Raw genomic sequence first — 22,301 nt, 5'->3', positions numbered from 1 at the left:
AGTTTCTATGAATTTTCTGTAATTACGTTGTTTTGGAACAGTAATTGAAACCATTTACCCAAATTGGGAGTTGAACCCACACAAATGGGATTCAAACCCAGCCAAAACTTAGTTTGGGGCTCAAACCCATGTGACCAGGACTTGAACCCAGCTGAAACCCTGTTTTGGACTTGAACCTGTGTGCCTGGGACTCGAACCTGGCCAAAACCCTACTTGGGACTTGACCCCACATGGCTGGGACTCAGGCCCAGCCAAAACCTGGTTTCAGGACCTAATGAAGCTCAGGTTCTTGATTTCTCATCACAGAAAGAACTCAGTGAGAGACAAAGTGATAGGTAAGAAGTGGATTTACTCAGATTCAGAGAGATGCACACTCCACAGACAGAGTGTGGACAATTGCAGAGGGCCAGTGAAATGTGGCTTGGTTGGTTTCTATAGGCTGGGTAATTTCATATGCTAGTCTAGTCTAGGCTATGGTTTTTCCAGTAATCATGTATGGATGTGAGAATTGGACTGTGAAGAAAGCTGAGTGCCGAAGAATTGATGCTTTTGAATTGTGGTGTTGGAGAAGACTCTTAAGAGTCCCTTGGACTGCAAGGAGATCCAACCAGTCCATTCTAAAGGAGATCAGCCCTGGGTGTTCTTTGGAAGGAATGATGCTGAAGCTGAAACTCCAGTACTTTGGCCATCTCATGCAAAGAGTTGACTGACTGGAAAAGACTCTGATGCTGGGAGGGATTGGGGGCAGGAAGAGAAGGGGACAACAGAGGATGAGATGGCTGGATGGCATCACTGACTCGATGGACGTGAGTTTGAGTGAACTCCAGGAGTTGGTGATGGACAGGGAGGCCTGGCGTGCTGCAGTTTATGGGGTCGCAAAGAGTCGGACACGACTGAGCAACTGAACTGAACTGAATGAGTAGGAGGATTGGAGAAGGCAATGGCAACCCACTCCAGTACTCTTGCCTGGCGAATCCCATGGACAGAGGAGCCTGGTAGGCTGCAGTCCATGGGGTCGCTGAGGGTCAGGCACGACTAGGGAACTTCACTTTCACTTTTCACTTTCATGCATTGGAGAAGGAAATGGCAACCCATTCCAGTATTCTTGCCTAGAGGATCCCAGGGATGGGGGAGCCTGGTGGGCTGCCATCTATGGGGTTGCACAGAGTCAGACACGACTGAAGTGACTTAGCAACAGCAGGAGGATTATTCCAACTATTTTTGGGAAGGGGTGGAGATTTCCAGGAATTGGGCCACTGCCTTGGTCTTTTGACAGTGCCTTGGAACTGTCCTGGCATCTCAGGGTGTGTCATTTAGCTAGCTGATTGAGGATCAAGGTCTAATCAAAGTTGACTTGTCTGCATTTGGACCCATCTGATTCTAATTGGTTTATGTTGTGTCCTTGGGCTATGTTACTTTTTCAAAAGTTGTGCCCTGCCCCTTTCCCTCCTGTTACATTCCCTGCTCAGAGATTTTACTCCCATATTCTTATGGGAGGCAGAAGGGCGAAGGTCCATCTTCTGTAACTGCTTTAAGGTTGAGTAGGGGCATTGGCCCTACCTCAGTTCTGTTCAGTTCAGTCGCTCAGTCTGTCCGACTCTTTGGAACTCCATGGACTTCAGCACACCAGGCTTCCCTGGCCATCACCAACTCCCAGAGACTGCTCAAACTCATATCTATTGAGTTGGTGATGCCATCCAAGCTTCTTATCCTCTGTTACCCCCTTCTCCTCCTGACCTCAGTCTTTCCCAGGATCAGGGTCTTTTCCAGTGAGTCAGTTCTTTGCCTCAGGTGGTCAAAGTATTAAAGCTTCAGCTTCAGCATCAGTCCTTCCAAGGAATATTCAGGACTGATTTATTTTAGGATTGACTGGTTTGATCTATTGTAGTCCAAGGGTATGGATGTTGTTAATGGCGACCTCCTTCTAAAGGACTTATGCCAGCACCTGTGGCTTCCAGGACTGTTGTAGTCGGTGCCCCTGACCCCAGGCAGGCCATGGTTGACCCACACCTCCACCAGAGACTCCTGGACACTCACAGGCAACTCTGGCTCCATCTCTTCTGGGGTCACTGCTCCCGCAAAGTTAACCTGCCTCTTGAGAAATTTGTATGCAAATTAAGAAGTAACAGTTAGAACCAGACATGGAACAACAGACTGGTTCCAAATTGGGGAAGGAGTACGTAAAGGCTGTATATAGTCACTCTGCTTATTTAACTTATATGCAGAGTACATCATGTGAAATGCTGGGCTGGATGAAGCACAAGTTAGAATCAAGACTGTTGGGAGAAATATCAGTAACCTTAGATATGCAGATGACACCACCCTTACGGCAGAAAACGAAGAGGAATTAAAGAGCCTCTTGATGAAAGTAAAAGAAGAGAGTGAAAAAGCTCGTTAAAACTCAACATTCATAAAATGAAGATCATGGCACCCGGTCCCATCACTTCATGGCAAATAGATGGGGAAATAGTGAAAATAGTGACATTTTATTTTCTTGGGCTCCAAAATTACTGCAGATGGTAAGTGCAACCACAAAATTAAAAGACACTTGTTCCTTGGAAGAGAAGCTATGACCAACCTAGACAGCATATTAAAAAGCAGAGATATTACTTTGCCGACAAAGGTCCATAATAGTCAAAGTGTCTCTTTCTTGTTTTTTGTTAGAATCATTTGGCGATGAGGGTGGTTCTTTTTTTCCTCCAGAAACAGGGTGGCCCCTAACTTAGTTAATAAATCTCTTCCCATTAAAGGGATGGGACAATCAGGCACAAACAGAAATGGTTTCATAACAATTTTCGAACTGGTTTGAGCCGACCATGCTTTGAGTAGCACTAGTATAGAGCATATTCAAGTATGAATTGTGATTCTAGATTATAAGGAGAATTCCAGTATCTTATTCAGCAGTAATATGTGAGGACTGTCTGATTTGCATATATGTAAACTTAGGACCACAGGGTGGAGAACTGCAGAGTAAACATCTAGGTATTAATCCTGCCTGGGATAAGCACCGTTGGTTTAACCAGTTTGCATATGGCCAGTTAAAGCAAGGGAGTAAGCTTGTAGGTCTATGGGGCAGAATACCTATAGGAAAACTGGTCACAGGAAGGGAGCTTCCCCTCTATGGAGTTTAAGAACCTTCAGTCTTTACACCCAATGGACTTGCTCTCACTGCAGGAAAGCATGCTTTTCCACTTTCCTCACACTTAAAGGTTGAAAGTTCTGAACCTCGTATGAAAGCCCTCATAAAATATTTCATCCATAGTGAGAAGGGAGGGGCAGGAACAAACATCCATGCCTACAAGGGACCATTCTGGATATCCACTAGAGTTAAGGTACTGTACCTCATTTCCTTACCCAGGAGAAGTGGGTGTCGTCCTCACTTCCCCTCCCCCATCTGCCTTGCCTTGCTTTTCTTTTTCTCGTTTCCATAGCACTTCTCTCTAACATCACTGTACAATTTGCATACTTAGGCTTTGCCTCTTGTATCTCCTTGTAATTTCAGACTTTAGAACAAGTGAGCTATGAATGACAACATTCTGAGAATTTTCTCTCCTGGTGGGTGGAGGAAGGCGCACCCAGTGAAGTTGCTGTTTCCTTCGCCTTCCGTAATTAAGTCAGCTGTGGCGCTTGTATTAATTTCTGGTGCTACCTCTTCCCAAGGAGCTGAGGCTCCAGGCTGCCACTACCTTATAGGACAAAATCCAATACTTGGCCATTTCCATAAAAATTTGTATATCAAACAAAATTTATTTTATCTTACTTTTTTTTTTTTTTCTTTTTAAGAAGGCTGTTGTATTGTGGTTAAAAATAGGGCATAAAATTATTAGGTCCTCCCCTTAACATTTGACTTTGGACGAATGATTTCACCTTTCTGTGTCTCATTCTTCATAAACAGGCTAATAAATCATAGGCTTGCTGTAGGGATGAAATAAGAAAACACACATAAAGCACTTAGCATGGCACCTGGCATGTTGTGAGCATTCAATGAGTGGCAGCTATTATTATTATTATCTAGCTTCTATGGATGAATTTTAAACATGGCAAAAAATTGTACTTTCATTTATCTTATTTTGACAGTATACCTCTTCTCCTGACCTACATTACTGAAGTTTAAAGAACATTTTCCCAACCTTTTATTATTGCTAGACTTTCAAGAGTCCTCTACCTTCTTTGCACTTTCTTATTCCTGGGATGTGATGCAAAGTAAACGTAGTCCTTTTTCTATATTGAAAGGCCAACTGGTTAAGGATGACATAAACATATCTATACTAAATCTGTACCTGTATAAAATTTTGAAAGACATAATATATTGCTGACTTAAGATGGTTTTATTATACTTGCTGAAAATTGAATTTTACTTTGATTTTTATTTTTTGTTTTTTTTCTTAACATAAAATAAATGTAAACAAATTTCCTTTCTCAAAGCAAAAAAAAAAAAAGAATGTATTTCCAGTATCTTCTGAGGGACTTGTAATGATATATGACTTGCTGTCTCCCATCTGTGTGTGTGGAGCCAGTTCAGAAAAAAGCCTGTTTAATTTCATTTAGTGTTAATGTTATTCACAAGAAGTCATACATTTTTATGGAATTAAAAAGCTTTCTGATGAGCACTTTGATAACTTCTTATATGTATTTATTTTCATAGCCGGTGCTGACTGGGTTGGTAATAATTTCTAAGCCAGACAGAGGGAGAAATGCCCTCAGGCAACTCTTCTTAGTAGCTCACTACAGAAAGACAGCTTGTCCTACTGCCCTGCCCCCATCTGCACTCCCACCTCTGTTTTTCACACAGGATTAGGTGGGGACCAAAGCAGATGGGGGCTTCCCTGGTGGCTCAGTGGTAAAGAATCTGCCTGCAATGTTGGAGACGTGGATTTGATGCCTGGGCTGAGATGATCCCCTGAAGAAGGAAATTGCAATCCACTCCAGTATTCTTAAAAATGGAAACAGTGACAGACTTAATTTTCTTGGGCTCCAAAATCACTGCAGATGGTGACTGCAGCCATGAAATTAAAAGACGCTTGGTGCTTGCAGAAAAAACTATGACAAACCCAGACAGTGTATTAAAAGGCAGAGACATCACTTTGCCAACTAAGGTCTACATAGTCAAAGCTGTGGTTTTTCCAGTAGTATGTACAGATATGAGAATTGGACCAGAAAGAAGGCTGAGGACTAAAGAACTGATGCTTTTCACCATAGTGTTGGAGAAGACTCATGAGAGTCCCTTGGACTACAAGGAGATCAAACCAGTCAATCCTAAAGGAAATCAATCCTGAATGTTCATTGAAAAGACTGATGCTGAAGCTGAAACTCCAATACTTTGGCCAAGTGATGTGAAGAGTCCACTCACTGGAAAAGATCCTGATGCTGGGAAAGATTGAGGGCAGGAGGAGAAAGGGCAACAGAGGATGAGATGGTTGGGTAGCATCATCAACTCAATGGATATGAGTTTGAGCAAACTCTGGGAGATTGTAAAAGATAGGGAAGCCTGGTCTGCTGCATTCCATGGGGTTGCAAAGGGTCAGATACAATTGAGTGACTGAACAACAACCAATTTTCTTGCCTGGGAAATCCCATGGGCAGAGGAGCCTGGTGGGCTATAGTCCATGGGGTCACAAAGAGTTGGACATGGCTGAGCAACTCAACAACAACAACAACAAAGCAGAGGGGCTCGGAGCATAGGCGTATGACCAATATGTAACAGTGACTCAATAATTGTTGAGTTAATGAATAAACAAGTGAACAAACAAGAAACGTCACAGCTAAATTTATTCTTCAATTGTAGCGAACTAGATAGCTATCTGATATATTGTATTTCTACTCCTGTTGCTTTTATTTTTCTATTTTTATGTTTTGCTGGGCTGTGTAGCTTGTGGGATTTTAGTTCCCTGACCAGGGATTGAGCTCATGATGTTAGCAGTGACAGCACAGAGTCCTTACCACTAGACCACCAGGGAGTTCCATATTGCTTTATTGAAATTTTTTTCTTCCAGTTTTATTGAGCTATAATTGATGTAGAACACTGTATATGCTTACAGTGTACAGCGTAATGATTTGACTTATGTCATGAAATGATTATCACAGTAAGTTTAGTGAACATATATCATCCCCTATTGATACAAAATTAAGAAATTGAAAAAAAAATTTTGTATGATGAGAACTCTTAGAATTCTCAACTATTTTTATGTATCACTTATGATGATATTAATTATATTTGTCATGTTGTATATTACCTCCCCTTTACTCCTAATTGTTTTAAAATTTTGGTTATCCTGCTTTTTGGATGCATTAATATAAGCTACTTCTCATATTTGTACAATAAGACTTAAGCAAGATTGGTTTCAAGTTTATGCTGTATAAACAAGGAGAAGTCCTTTTGGAATTCTGGGCCAGTTCCAGTTGTTCAGTTCAGTTCAGTCACTCAGTCGTGTCCGACTCTTTGCAACCCCATGAATCACAGCACGCCAGTCCTCCCTGTCTATCACCAACTCCCAGAGTTCACCCAAACTCATGTCCATTGAGTCAGTGATGCCATCCAAACATCTCATCCTCTGTCATCCCCTTCTCCTCCTCCCTTCAATCTTTCACAGCATCAGGGTCTTTTCAAATGAGTCAGCTCTTCGCATCAGGTGGCCAAAGTATTGGAGTTTCAGCTTCAACATCAGTCCTTCCAATGAATACCCAGGACTGATCTCCTTTAGGATGGACTGGTTGGATCTCCTTGCAGTCCAAGGGACTCTCAAGAGTCTTCTCCAACACCACAGGTCAAAAGCATCACTTCTTCGGTGGTCAGCTTTCTTTATAGTCCAACTCTCACATCCATACATGACTACTGGAAAAACCATAGCCTTGACTAAACAGACCTTTGTTGACAAAGTAATGTCTCTGCTTTTGAATATGCTATTGAGGTTGGTCATAACTTTCCTTCCAAGGAGTAAGTGTCTTTTAATTTCATGGCTGCAATCACCATCTGCAGTGATTTTGGAGCCCAAAATAATAAAGTCAGCCACTGTTTCCACTGTTTCTCCATCTATTTGCCATGAAGTGACGGGACCGGATGCCATGATCTTCGTTTTCTGAATGTTGAGTTTTAAGCCAACTTTTTCACTCTCTTCTTTCACTTTCATCAAGAGGACCTTTAGTTCTTCTTTACTTTCTGCCATAAGGGTGGTATCATCTGCATATGTGAAGTTATTGTTATTTTGCCCAGCAATCTTGATTACAGCTTGTGCTTCCTCCAGCCCAGCATTTCTCATGATGTTCTCTGCATATAAGTTAAATAAGCAGGGTGACAATATACAGCCTTGACGTACTCCTTTTCCTATTTGGAACCAGCCTGGTGGTCCATGTCCAGTTCTAACTGTTGCTTTCTGACCTGCCTACAGGTTTCTTAAGAGGCAGGTCAGGTGGTCCGGTATTTCCATCTCTTTCAGAATTTTCCATAGTTTACTGTGGTCCACACAGTCAAAGGCTTGGCAATAAAGCAGAAATAGATGGTTTTCTAGAAGTCTCTTGCTTTTTCAATTATCCCGTGGATGGTGGCAATTTGATCTCTGGTTCCTCTGCCTTTTCTAAAACCAGCTTGAACTTCTGGACGTTCATGGTTCACATATTGCTGAAGCCTGGCTCAGAGAATTTTGAGCATTACTTTGCTAGCATGTGAGATGAGTGCAATTCTATGGTAGTGTGAGCATTCTTTGGCATTGACTTTCTTTGGGATTGGAATGAAAGCTAACCTTTTCCAGTCCTGTGGCTACTGCTGAGTTTTCCAAATTTGTTGGCATACTGAGTGCAGCACTTTCACAGCATCATCTATAGGATTTGAAATTACTCAACTGGAATTCTATCACCTCCACTAGCTTTGTTCGTAGTGATGCTTCCTAAGGCCCACTTGACTTTACATTCCAGGATGTCTGGCTCTAAGTGAGTGATCACACCATCGTGATTATCTGGGTACATCGTGATTATCTTTTTTGTACAGTTCTTCTGTGTATTTTTGCCACCTCTTCTTAATATCTTCAGCTTCTGTTAGGTCCATACCATTTCTTTATCGAGCCCATCTTTGCATGAAATATTCCCTTGGTATCTCTAATTTTCTTGAAGAGATCTTTAGTTTTTCCCATTCTATTGTTTTCCTCTATTTCTTTGCATTGATCTCTGAGGAAGGCTTTCTTATCTGTCCTTGCTGTTCTTTGGAAATCTACATTCAAATGGGTGTATCTTTCCTTTTCTCCTTTGCTTTTTGCTTCTTGCTTCTCTTCTTTTCACAGCTATTTGTAAGGCCTCCTCATACAGCCATTTTGCTTTTTTGCATTTCTTTTTCTTGGGGATGGTCTTGATTCCTGTCTCCTGTACAATGTCATGAACTTCTGTCCTTAGTTCATCAGGCACTCTGTCTATCAGAACTAGTCCCTTAAATCTGTTTCTCACTTCCACTGTGTAATCATAAGGGATTTGATTTAGGTCATACCTCAATGGTCTAGTGATTTTCCCCACTTTCTTCAATTTAAGTCTGAATTTGGCAATAAGGAGTTCATGATCTGAGCCACAGTCAGCTCCTGGTCCTATTTTTGCTGACTGTATAGAGCTTCTCCATCTTTGACTGCAAAGAATATAATCAATCAGATTTCAGTGTTGGCCATCTGGTGATGTCCATGTGTAGAGTCTTCTCTTGTGTTGTTGGAAGAGGATGTTTGCTATGACCAGTGCGTTCTCTTGGCAAAACTCTATTAGCCTTTGCCCTGCTTTATTCTGTACTCCAAGGCCAAATTTGCCTGTTACTCCAGGTGTTTCTTGACTTCCTACTTTTGCATTCCAGTCCCCTATAATGAAAAGGACATCTTTTTTGGGTGTTAGTTCTAAAAGATCTTGTAGGTCTTCATAGAACCGTTCAACTTCAGCTTCCTCAGCATTACTAGTCAGGCATAGACTTCGATTACCATGATGTTGAATGGTTTGCCTTGGAAATGAACAGAGATCATTCTGTCGTTTTGGAGATTGCATCCAAGTACTGCATTTCAGAATCTCTTGTTGACTATGATGGCTACTCCATTTCTTCTATGGGATTCCTGCCCGCAGTAGTAGATATAATGATCATCTGAGTTAAATTCACCCATTCCAGTCCATTTTAGTTGGCTGATTCCTAGAATGTTGACATTCACTCTTGCCATCTCCTGTTTGACCACTTCCAGTTGTACCTTCCTCTAAATGCAGCCTGCAGCCTTTGATTTATTCTGACAGTATATAACAGTCCACCATAAAGGCTGGGACAGACGTTTCCCCCAGCTTCCAAGACAGAAGAGAAAATGTTAAAAAGACAATCTCTTAGAGCTTTGAGAAATCAGAAGGTGAATGGTTACGAAGAGGCCTGCATTTAAAAGCACCACAAAAAGAGATGAAGAAACTGAATTAATTGTCCCAGATTAGGACCTGTATTGGAGAAGGCAATGGCACCCCACTCCAGTACTCTTGCCTGGAAAATCCCATGGACGGAGGAACCTGGAAGGCTGCAGTCCAAGGGGTCACTGAGGGTCAGACATGACTGAGCGACTTCATTTTCACTTTTCACTTGCATGCATTGGAGAAGGAAATGGCAACCCACTCCAGTGTTCTTGCCTGGAGAATCCCAGGGATGGGGGAGCCTGGTGGACTGCCTTCTATGGGGTTGCACAGAGTCAGACACAACTGAAGCGACTTAGCAGCAGCAGCAGCAGGACCTGTATCCTGTATCCGATATTTTTAGGAGTAAGATTAAATTTACTTAATGTTTGTGCCAGGTAATATAACCAGAAATACTTTTGGCCAGACTTTGGTGACTGGTTAGATAGAGAGATTGATAGAAGGATGAACGTGATGATGTGAAACATTTTTAGGGTTGTTGTTCATTTGCTAAATTGTGTCTGACTCTTTGCAACCCCATGTACTATAGTATGCCAGGCTTCCCTGTCCTTCACTGTCTCCCAGAGTTTGTTTAAATTCATGTCCATTGAGTAGGTGATACTTCCTAACTATTTTTATGGTAGCATGCCATAGATGGCCCAGAATGTCCAAATGTATCCAAGGTCTGCCCTCTAAAGACTAAACAAATCTAGTGCTGCCTTGTTCTGAGAGCAAGTGAATACTGGTTTATGGGAGTTGCTAATTTGTGCTAGGTAGAAAGTCAAAGGGAGTGCTGTGCAGCTTAATCAAAGGTGTCTAACTCCAAAGCAAAGGATGTCAAGATGATAGGAAAGGCAAAGGAAAAGCTAATAAAGATTGTAAATGTAGGGGATTTTTTCTGTCTTATTCATTGCCCTGTTTTTAGCTCTTAGATTAGGGCCAGATACATGGTACATGCTCAATAAATAGATTTGAATGATTGTAGCAGAACCTTCTGACAGATTAAGTGCAAGGTCAGCTATATGCAAGGATTATTGCTTTATTGATCAATCTTATACCTAGATTTCTTCCTGTAAGTCTGTCTTGAAGGAGTGTAACAGGTGATCGAAGGATATAGTTGCTGTGATTCATGGAGAGAGTCCCTTGGACTGCAAGGAGATCCAGCCAGTCTATTCTGAAGGAGATCAACCCTGGGATTTCTTTGGAAGGAATGATGCTAAAGCTGAAACTCCAGTACTCTGGCCACCTCATGCGAAGAGTTGACTCATTGGAAAAGACCCTGATGGGATTGAGGGATTGGGGGCAGGAGGAGAAGGGGACGACAGAAGATGAGATGGCTAGATGGCATCACTGACTCAATGGATGTGAATCTGAGTGAACTCCGGGAGTTGGTGATGGACAGGGAGGCCTGGCGTGCTGCGACTCATAGGGTCGCAAAGAGTCGGACACGACTGAGCGACTGAACTGAACTGAACTGGTGGCGATGGTTTAGTATATTTACGAGAGAAATGTATTGAGTATGAGACCTGTATAACCTCTGAGAAGTTGCGTAGCCTGTGAAGACCACATGCTTATTTTTACTATGCCACATGGCAATAGAACTAACCCCATGTACTTTTATATTTCAATCTCTATATTTTATATTTTAAACTCTAAGGGATTGGAGAAATGAGGGCTAGGAAATAGCAAAGGACTCTGGAAATAACATCATCTACACAGTCATAATATTATTAATGAAGATTAATATCTAGAAGGGAATGGAGCTTCACCTGTGGTTCCCATTTCCGTAGGAGGAGATTTGATCTACTGCTAGATCAGTTCTTTAGGTGCTGACTTTGGTGTCTGAAATATTTTTGGGGAAAGTGGCTCTTGCCATGAGTAGAGGCTTTTTAGGTGCTGGGGAGAGCTTAGGAAGAATATTAGATTTGAATATATAAAGAGACTTGTAACACTACTCAGAGCCTGACAGATGTAGCCTTTTAGGCTCTGGTGGGATACCTATAATGTTTGTTGAATATTCTAGTACATGGGGCTTTCGGGGATGTAAATGACCAACAGAATAGTCAATTGATTTACCTGTCAGTCACAGAGTCTTAATTACTTCTTGGGAAAATCTGAAATTGATGGATCTACTGTTACATAAATCAAAGATATGACTTGAAAAATCATGGCACCAATGAATGAGTCAGGAAATTTAGAATGGGGAATTGGTGTGGGAGGAAGGATGGTCATGTTGTTTTCAGAAGTTCTGAGTTTAAAAAGTGACAGCATGGCATGTTGAAATGTGTAGTAAGTAAATGTAGTAAGAACAGTGGAAAGCTTAGGCGAGAAGACGTTAGCGGTCATTTGCTTTTTGTTCCATTCCTCTGGGAAAGCAATGAACTGCTAACACATTTAGCCTGTTGCAAGTGGCTGAGCACATTCGCAGGCACATTGGTGTTCAGGCCTTTTACCTATGTGTCGTCTTAGAGCATAGAACATTGCTGTGATGAATGAAATGGTGAGAATACAAAGCAGTGACTTCTGTTTGTTAGAAGCTAAAGAACAAGACTCATAGATAAGCAATTTTCTTTGCTTTTTTTTTTTTTCCCCTTGAGAATTTCTCATTATTCTCAAGGTTCTATCAGGAAATATATGCTCAGAGCCAAACAAGAATGTCTCACTGCTTATGGAGAAATGCATCAGAATGGCTGATGGTTGGGGGAAAAAAAAGCCTCACATAGAGCACAGAATGTTCTAGCAATCCTCCAAACCATGCCGATTTACTAAAAATTTCTTTCACAATTCTCGTTAGACTTATGCAGTAAATAAATTAAGTACCTTTCCCACTGGGAGTTTTTTAGAAATACTTAATGAAGTCAGTGCCACAGTGTTAGGTCAGAGGGGGAGCCAAGCTATTGAATTATTTTTAGCATGCATTTCTAGCTTAATTTTTTGTTGGTTTCTTTGATCTGGGCATGAGCTTTAGCCAGGTAGTGTGGTTTAGTGGACAGAGGACAGGGTGTGAGAGAGATTTGGCTTTAGTGTCTTGTATACATAACCAAGAAGAGTCGCTTTTTTTTCTCAAAGGTTAAAAAACTTTATTTGATAAGATTGCCATTCTAAATGTAAAAATAGCTATATTGGATACAACTAAAGAGACATACTATTAGCTCATTACTGTTAAATGTTTGGAAAAATTCTATTTTATGCTTAATTTTAAATATCCTGTCCCTTTAAAGAAAAGTATTGTTGTGTACTGTTTAAAAATAAACATGCTTAACAATAAATATTTCAAAATATAGATTAATCTTTATAATTAAGAAAGCTTTTTGAGATCTTGAAGGGCCTCAAATCATTTGAAGAATTATTATATCATAAATGTGCATGTGTTTTAGAATTCCTGATATTAAAAATTCATTTAAAAAAAGACTATAGGCACATTCTTTGAATAACTAATAACAGTTACTAAAGACCAAAAAATGAAAAAACTGGGAGTAGAGACAATATAAAAATGCACTGGAGAAGATGCGTTGTGTCTGGAAATGATCTGTGTCTGGTGGGAAATCTTCAATTTTGATTGACTTACTTTCTGAGCAACTTAAAAGTTAATGAAATATAAAGTTAGATAAATTACAGCAATAATTTTCCACCATTGAATTGTTCAACAGACTCTTACAATTTTCCTGTGGTATACTTTTAGAAGTATGAAATGTTATTCTGAAAGGGAAAAAAGAAACCCAAAGATGGTTTTCTTTTTGCTCGGAACTCTATAATACCTCTGTACATGGTCTCAACAGGGAGTGGTGCTCCTGATTTCAACTTGCAGCCTATATAGAGCTCAGTCCAGCCTTTTTGCAATCTCCAGGTAGTCAGAAGTATTGAAAGATGTAATGGGGAACAAAGTAGAAAACGGCAGTATCCTACGTTACAGGCCAAATGGATAACCCCAAGAGAAAGATTTTGACAGCCATAAATATTTCATCTCTTGAGGCCCTGATGCTACTGTGTGAGAACAATTTAGCTGGAAAGATCATCAACAATTAGGTGACATCTCTATCACACCTTTTACTGAGTTGAAATTTCAATGACATGAATAATAAGGGGTCTTGTTTGACATTTAGCAGTTTAATTAATTTGTTTCCTAAAGTGAAGGATGTTTTACACTGTGATTTTTTAATACGCCATCTCCATACACTTGATTTTTTTTCCCTTTTGCTTTTCTTAGGAAACCATTTTTCTTTCCTTTTCACTTATAAATCACCTACCCATATTGACTCGTGCCAGCTAGTGTTTGGTGGGGCTTAGGGGATGGGGCTTGGGTTTGGAAAATTGGGGAAGAGTTACAGATCTTCCTCCACTATTCAATTTTAGAGGAGAAGCAATGTAGGAAAATAGAAAAGAAAAAAGGAAACACTGTCATTTTTTAATAAATGTAGTGTTTTGTTGTTGTCGTTAGGCCAAAACACAAGTCTTATCTCTCTGGTCGTTCTAGTCGTGAAGGATCATCAAGGGGCCATTATGGATAGTCACACCTGTCATATGGTATAACTGTTGCACTGTTCCCTATATATTACTGACTTCATTGGTTTCTGCACACCTTCAGCATATATTGTATATGCATGTTGTATCTGCAGTGCTTGTTTTTGAAAATAAAACACACAATGTTTACTAAAGGTCACTTCTGAAAGAGCTGCTGTGACAGTAGGAGGAATAATCCAGCCTGACAATAGAAAGCATGAATCTACTGTATATTCTTGCAAACAGAAATAGACTTTCAAAAAATTAGTCAACGCAGTTAAATTATTTACTCAAACCCCCTGCCTTAAACTATTTCCCTTTGCAAAGAATCAAAAAAAGAAAAACATACCAAAGATATGTGGGAAAGCTACTTCTCTCCCACTTGAACCTGTAGGACATCAAGGTAAATGATACATGGGTATTCTTCAGAGTACAAGTGCCCTTCACTGTCTGATTACGATGTATATTTCTGATGGATGGAGCTTAGCTGGGTGGATGTGCCCAGATGAGATCAAGTGAGTACATGTTCGTGACAAGTGTGAGTGGGAAGAATGTCTTAGAACATGTCATCCTGAAGAGACAACCTTGAAGTACTGCAAGTTGAAAACTGAAAGGGGAAGATAGGCTGCAGCTTTGCAGAGAAAGATCGTTCAGGACACACCTCCCACGTGACACCTCTTTCCTTGTTATCTGCTCTTATTTTATAACAGTGCTGAAAAAGTGTAAACAGTTACCACTCCTTTTTTGAGCTGTTTTAGGGCCAAATATGATGAAAGCGATATGGAACTGATTTTTAACTATTAAACCTCTTGGATGGATAAATTATTAATACTATCACAAGACACCATGAGATGCTTCTTTATAATAGAGTGCTGGGAAAGTTGAAATTGCTGCTATTGTGTATCTCAGACTTGTTAAAGCTGTTCCAGACCCATGGTGAGATAGATTGCTTCCTTCCACTGATGGAAATTGAACTTTTTTCCCCCTGCACATGTGTTTATAAATAAGCTGAGACATAAACTCTTCCTTTGGAACATATTTTGAAGCAGAGATATGTGTTCATAGAGAGTATTATGTGTATTACTTAAATGTTTCTTTTTTCAAAACAGCTGGTTTCCAGTTTGTAATTTTGAACCTGTATAATTTTCATCATGATTTTCTCCTCCTCTGAAAGATCGTCTAATAAATGAAAATACTTTATATTCATTTTTATTAAGTGCTTTTCTCTCTTCTCCTTAGCACATATATAGCAAAGTGTCAAGAATAATTTACTAAAGATAATTAAGCACAAGCCTTGAGTGAATTTCTTCCACCACAAAGATGTAAGAAGTGAAAGCATTGAGTCAGCATGGTTTGGATTAAAAAAAATTTTTTTTACATAAGGCATAAAAGATGTATATGTACTAAATACTTTTGCTAAGTGCCAGGCACTGTGCTTAGAACTCAATGTAACATTATCTCATTTGATTCCAGCAACCCAGTGAGATAGTTTTTTTCTTTCTTTTTTTTTTTTTTGGTACACAAGGAAATCAAAGCATTTAAAATCACTATGCAATAGTCCATTCATCAACACTTCCACTACACAGCAAAGGTCTACTTTCCAGGAGGTTCTGGTGATATCTCTGGTATATTCTTCCTTTAAGCCTTTCCTATTAGCCTCTATCTAGAGTCCTAATCCAAAGCCAGTGCCATGTGTTTCAGATTTTGTTTCCACAGTACCATACTTCGAGCAACCAAATTTGATCTGATTATCTCTGTTACATTAAAAAATCATACCAACCTTGGTGGTGTAAAACCACGACAATTTTATTGTGCTCGCAGATTCGGTGGATGGAGAATTGGGGAAGAGCACAGCAGGGATGGCTCTTCTCTGCTCCATTTGAACCTTTACTGGTTAGACTTGAATGACTGAGGGCTGGGAGGTCCACTTTTAAAATGCTTTCTTTGTTCATGTGTCTGGTGCTTGAGCTGGGACCACTTAAAGGCTGGCTTAAGTGGTATTGTTGATTGGAATACCTCTATATGGTCTCTCTGGGCTTCCCTGGTAGCTCAGTGGTAAAGAATCAGCCTGCCAGTGCAGGAAACACAGGTTCGATCCCTGTGTTGAGAAGGCCCCCTGGAGGAGGGTGTGGCAACCCACACCAGTTTTCTTGCTTGGGAAATCCCATGGACAGAGAAGCCTGGCAGGCTACTGTCCATGGAGTCACAAAAGAGTTGGACATGAACTGTTGCTGGGTTTTAGGAGGGAAGGTCCTACGTGGAGGCCTCCAGAGAGAAAGGATTACAAGAGTAAGGAACAGGCACAGCTTGTCTGACTTCTTAACTAGCCTCAGAAATCACCTAACCCTATTTAGTTGAAGCAGTCACAAGCCTGCCCACATTCAGGGAAAGGGGATATAGAATGCACCTCTTGATGGGAAGAATGTCAAAGAATTTGGGGTTCATGTTTTAAAATTACCCCAGGGATGATAAAATTCAGGGGGTAATACTGTCTGGCTCTGTGGTCTAATAACTTCCCTCCAACACCTCAGACTCTGACCCATGCCCATGCCTCATTCAGGAGTTTTTTGTTCCAGGACCAAATTGCAGTTTTCAAGATATTATGTATTTTATTTTTAGTATTTATTTATGTATTTGGCTTTGCTGGGTTTTAGTTACAGCATGGGGAATCTTTAGTTGCAGCATAGGAGCTCTTAATTGCAGCCTGTGGGATCTATCTAGTTCCCTGACCAGGGACTGAACCCTAGCCCCCTACATTGGGAGCACAGTCTTAGCCACTGGTCATGAGGGAAGTCCTGATATTATATATTTTATTAGGATGACAGCATTTCTATCCAAAGGTGGTATTATTATTATTTCCTTGCTTTTGCTAGTGGTCTTCCCCTACTTATTTTTCTCATCTTCTTCCTTTTTCTTTTTCTTCCTGCTTCTTCTTTGTCTTTCTTTTCCTCCTTTTCCCTTCCTCTGCTTCTCTTCCTCTTTCCTTCTCCCTCGTTATCTTCTTCATCATACAGCAATATGTTCTGGGCATCCCTTAGTATCTATTTTCACTTATTGTTGTTGTTGTTCACTGGTTGTAGACCTAAAGACAATCTGAAATCTATAACATATCTTAAGCTGTAAAATCTGAAAAGAGGACAAGAAAACAATGAAGAAATAAACAGGATAAAAAGCTAGAATGAATGTTGGACAGCATTTCATCCTTCAAGTGCACTGTATCAGTAAGGAGTAAAGTTGAAGGAAATTCTTATAAAACAATATATAGGCTGTTATTTTAACTTCCAGGGAGATAAAATATGAGAAGCGATTTGGACTCCCAAGTTGCCTCAGGTAGCCAGTACATGGTATTTCTGGAATAAATGAGAGAAGGAAACTGCCAACCTCATACAGACCTTCTTGTCAGTGCAAATCACTTAAAATGTGAATGGAATTGGGGGAAGTGTATTGACTAGAAGACTGTGAGTATTCCATGAGTACAGAAAAGTACAGGTTTATGGCATCCATTTCTTAAGCTCTTAATTGAGTCATTTGTCAGTCATGCATGCTAGTGGAGAAGTAGAATGTTATCAACACTCATATATCATTGTTTTAAGCTTCTGCTTTGCTTGTTTCATATTGTTTGAGCCTGTACCAATTTATATTGTATGAAATAAACTAGGACCCATCTAGGTAGCAGATACATAATCAGTAATCAGCTTAATAGTTAAAACTTTAAGCTGATAATCCATTAAGGAGACAGTGCCTTTGTTAAAAAAAAAAAGGGGGGGGAAATTTTTAAATTTGGAAATGAACTCGAGTCAGGATGGTGCATGTATGAATTTGAATGGAAATTTTAAAATAGCATTTTCAATAACTCAAATTGCCTATCTCACAAAAATCTACAATAATTTAAAATGTCAATGCAAACTTAAACTGCCTTTAGATTCTTCTGCCATGCACTCGTGGTAACACCCACTACCTTCCCTAGTGTAACACTTTAAACATTAATGTAACTGTTTACATTGTCTGCTTCCCTTGTTAGAGTAGAAGCTCCTTGAAAGTGAAAGTGCTAGTCGCTCAGTCGTGTCCCGCTCTTTGCAACTCCATGGATTGTAGCCCGCCAGGATCCTCCATCTGTGGTATTTTCCAGGCAAGAATACTGGAGTGGGTTGCCATTTCCTCCTCCAGGGGGGTCTTCCTGACCCAGGGATTGAAACCAGGTCTCCTGCATTGCAGACATGTTTCTGAGCCACCAGGGAAGCAGAGAGAGAAGCTCCTTGGGGAACAGTAAGTCTATCTTGTTTACTTCTGTATCCTTAGTACCTGTACATATATGGTAAATAAATAAACTAGACACCAGGGTTTGAGAATTCTGTTTGATCTGATTCAGGTTCATTTTTTTTTTTTGGCAAGAATATTCCATTGGTGGTATTCTGCATTTTCATTGAAACCTAGCAAATGGATATTGCTGTTTCGTGATATTAGTGGCCATTATTTCATTATGGCCTTGCAGAGTGGTGATATTCTAATACCTTTATTTTTATTCATTTATTCACTGAGATACTTCCATAAAGAGAAACTTTTCCTTACTGGTAACCTGCAGTGTGGTTAATATAGGAAAGGCAGATTTAAATGCTTGATTTCTTTCCCTTTATCTACCTGTTTTCAGAATAATAAGTTCCCTAGCATGCTCTAAAGGAGACCAACGAGGTTATAGTTTTATTTTTAGTATCAATATGAATGCATAGATTTTTAACCTATTTGATGTGTTTCAATCTAGTACTCAAACTTGGAAATAAACATAAAATTTAAAAATTGGATCCATTAAGGATAATTCCATTTCAAATGGTTTCCCCCCATAGAATTTAATAAATAAAAAACTTCCCATGTAGTTTTACATGGTCTTTCCAGGAATATGTCTGATACATAATGTGGATTGAGTCTGCATAGGTCCTTTACTATGCATATATACTTAAATGTATGTGTCTGTGTGTATCTCTGGGGCTATATGGTATCCTAAGGAGTGGTTACATATTTGCCATTATAAAAGAGGTCCAAGTCATCTGCTTTGGGCTAGGGTTATTTCTAAGGTGAGAGCCACTCTGTAACAGCCCTTCCGTACCTTGAACAGGAGCACAGTCTCTGAATAAGTTCTTTGGCTCTGACCACAGGAGGGGAGCCAGACTAGTGCTCAGTGATTTGTCAGGTTTACCTGCGTTTTCATCGTATTTTCTATCAAGGAAATTTGTCCTAAGTGTCAAATTGCTGATTTTTCCAGTGACTGAAAGGTTTCATGGGGACTTCTGTTGTTATTTACATGTATATGGAGAAAATTGCAATCTGTGAGTAATTTGAGAAATTTCAACAGTTTCAGCAGTAGTGATCTTGAAATTGAATGGGTTTCAAATACAATATTCCAGTGTAGTGCTGCATATATAATGTATGTGCAGCATATGCTGAGGTCTTTTTCAAAACATTTACATTAAACCTGTCAGGTATTTATGAATAGCAAAAATTAATTTCCCCTAGTTCTGTCATCAGTTAGAGAAATGGATTTTAGCACAGAAGACTGTCAGTGTTTCCTGCATACCAGAACAGCTCCCTTCAATGTCATAGTGTTACACCAGGTGGCCTTCTAAGAGTCAGCTTAATGTGATTTCAAATGATAGGGTAGAGAGTGTGAGGGAAATTAAAATAGTATCATACTTATGATTTAAAAGCAAGTTAATTACAAGGGTTTGTTAATAAACAAAGAAAAATTCAGAATGTATTATCTGTTACATAGCGTATCAATAACAAGTGTGATGCTTTGAAAACAAAAAAATCCACCACTATGTGACTTTGAGATGACTTAAAAATATTGAATTAAATTGTTGACAAATGTGCTGGTCTACTAATGGCCTTATAGCATTTGAAAGAATTTCTAGATATTCATTTCAGCTCTTAAGACACTTCTAAAAGCATTGTTTAACCAAAAAGATTAGCTACATTATTGGCATTTTATCTAGAAGATCCCTGATGATGTGTTTGATGTGAATGATTCTAACCGCACTGTACTTTGTCAATGTTCAGTCAATGTATTTTCCCCAACTCAATACTTTAATGTTCTTAAAGGGCCAAAGTACATGCAATATCACTACAGAACACATTTCACTTGATGAATGATTTAGTGTTTTTGATGATCATGGGTGATGTTCCTTCCCCTGTCTTATATATTAGAGAAAAGGAAAGGGAAGGGTATCTGATGTATTTTAAGAAATCATTTAAATTCTTATTGTTTTAAACCTTTCTAAAATTTTAATGTGTGGAAGTATTTGTTAAATATTGACCATGACACAGTATTTCCAGGTCTAGGTTGTTTTTTTAAATTATTATTAATAGTTTAATAATGTGATGGCCTTAGAGAGAACAAGAGATGATGACAAAGACATTCTCCACCATGTGTATGAAGTTTCTGGGGGCCTGATATATATATGTGTATGTGTGTGTGTTAGTCACTTGGTCATGTCCAACTCTTTGCGACTCCATGGACTGTAGCCCGCCAGGCTCCTCTGTCCATGGAATTCTCCAGGTAAGAATACTGGAGTGGATAGCTATTCCCTTTTCCAGGGGATCTTCCTGAGGATTTGAACCCGGGTCTCCTGCATTGCAGGCAGAATATATATAACATATACATATATATGGTTCCAAATAGGAAAAGGAGTACGTCAAGGCTGTATATTGTCACCCTACTTCTTTAACTTATATGCAGAGTACATCATGAGAAGCGCAGGGCTGAAAGAAGCACAAGCTGGAATCAAGATTGCCGGGAGAAATATCAATAACCTCAGATATGCAGATGACACCACCCTGATGGCAGAAAGGGACGAGGAACTAAAAAGCCCCTTGATGAAAGTGAAAGAGGAGAGTGAAAAAGTTGGCTTAAAGCTCAACATTCAGAAAATGAAGATCATGGCATCTGGTCCCATCACTTCATGGGAAATAGATGGGGAAACAGTGGAAACAGTGTCAGACTTTATTTTGGGGGGCTCCAAAATCACTGCAGATGGTGACTGCAGCCATGAAATTAAAAGATGCTTACCCCTTGGAAGAAAAGTTATGGGCAACCTAGATAGCATATTCAAAAGCAAAGATATTCCTTTGCCAACCAAGGTCCATCTAGTCAAGGCTATGGTTTTTCCAGTGGTCATGTATGGATGTGAGAATTGGACTGTGAAGAAAGCTGAGAGCCGAAGAATTGATGCTTTTGAACTGTGGTGTTGGAGAAGACTCTTGAGAGTCCCTTGGACTGCAAGGAAATCCAACCAGTCCATTCTAAAGGAGATCAGTCCTGGGTGTTCATTGAAAGGACTGATGCTGAAGCTGAAGCTCCGGTACTTTGGCCACCTGATGCGAAGAGTTGACTCACTGGAAAAGACTTTGATGCTGGGAGGGATTGGAGGCAGGAGGAGAAAGGGACAACAGAGGATGAGGTGGCTGGATGGCATTGCCAACTTGATGGACATGAGTTTGAGTAAATTCCAGGAGTTGGTGATGGAGAGGGAGGCCTGGTGTGCTGCAAGTCATGGGGTCGCAAAGAATCGGACATGAGTAAGCGACTGAACTGAACTGAACTGATAAAGATATATGAATAAAGAACAGATACTGATTTTTTAAAATAAATATATGGCTTATAAAAATCTCATTTTCTAGTCTCAAGATAAACTGAGGATCAGTTTTTTTCCTCTGGACTGTACTGTTGGGTAGCTTTGTTAATAAACCTATTTCTATAAAGATTAGTTCAAGGAATTTTAATAGTTTTTGTTCCACTTGGTTTTTAAGATTAAGAATTAAGCCCAATTCTTAGCTAGTCTCCTTTTAAATAGTGGGTCCAATACAGCAGGGTTACATAGAGTTTAAATCCTAGAAATAATATGTCTCTACTTATACAATATTATTTTCCTTTTCACAATTTCCTTGTTTACTATAGTATTTATAATTTGAGGTTGCTCATTCACATTATAAACAATTTCTTTGTACAGTCCAGCTGTTTTAAGTTTCTTTAAATGTCCTGGCTGATAGCCCACCATTGTTGTGCTGGAGTGAATAACAAAATTTCATTTGAATGAGAAACACAACTGACATATTCATGGTTTATCAGAGGCCATAGCATTATTAGTCACAGGAGCTAGTATTTTGGTTCCAATCATATATCCTTTTTTTCTTAGGACTTCCTATTTTATGATTTGGTTTTTTTTTTTAGCATTATGTATATGTCTATTTTGAGCTTTCCTGATGGCTCCAGTACTTTGGCCACCTCATGTGACAAGTTGACCCATTGGAAAAGACTTTGATGCTGGGAGGGATTGGGGGCAGGAGGAGAAGGGGACGACAGAGGATGAGATGGCTGAATGGCATCACTGACTCGATGGATGTGAATCTGAGTGAACTCTGGGAGTTGGTGA

The 22,301-nt window shown here is 39.7% G+C and overlaps 1 protein-coding gene across 5 annotated transcripts in view; it reads left to right on the top strand.

Annotated features, from left to right (window-relative positions):
* Positions 1 to 22,301, top strand: part of CAMKMT (calmodulin-lysine N-methyltransferase) — a 415,590-nt gene that overhangs the window by 161,661 nt on the left and 231,628 nt on the right. For 2 of the 5 annotated variants that reach the window (XM_069583413.1, XM_069583415.1), the window contains exon 4: positions 18,094 to 18,144. The exons of the other annotated variants lie outside the window; for them this stretch is intronic. In XM_069583413.1, coding sequence (XP_069439514.1) covers positions 18,094 to 18,144 — 51 coding nt within the window. The remainder of the gene's footprint in view (positions 1 to 18,093; positions 18,145 to 22,301) is intronic. 5 annotated transcript variants of the gene reach the window in all.

This window comes from Ovis canadensis, chromosome 3, assembly GCF_042477335.2.
Source record: "Ovis canadensis isolate MfBH-ARS-UI-01 breed Bighorn chromosome 3, ARS-UI_OviCan_v2, whole genome shotgun sequence".
Lineage (NCBI taxonomy): Eukaryota > Metazoa > Chordata > Mammalia > Artiodactyla > Bovidae > Ovis > Ovis canadensis.
This window is presented reverse-complemented; position numbering and strand designations above follow the sequence as displayed.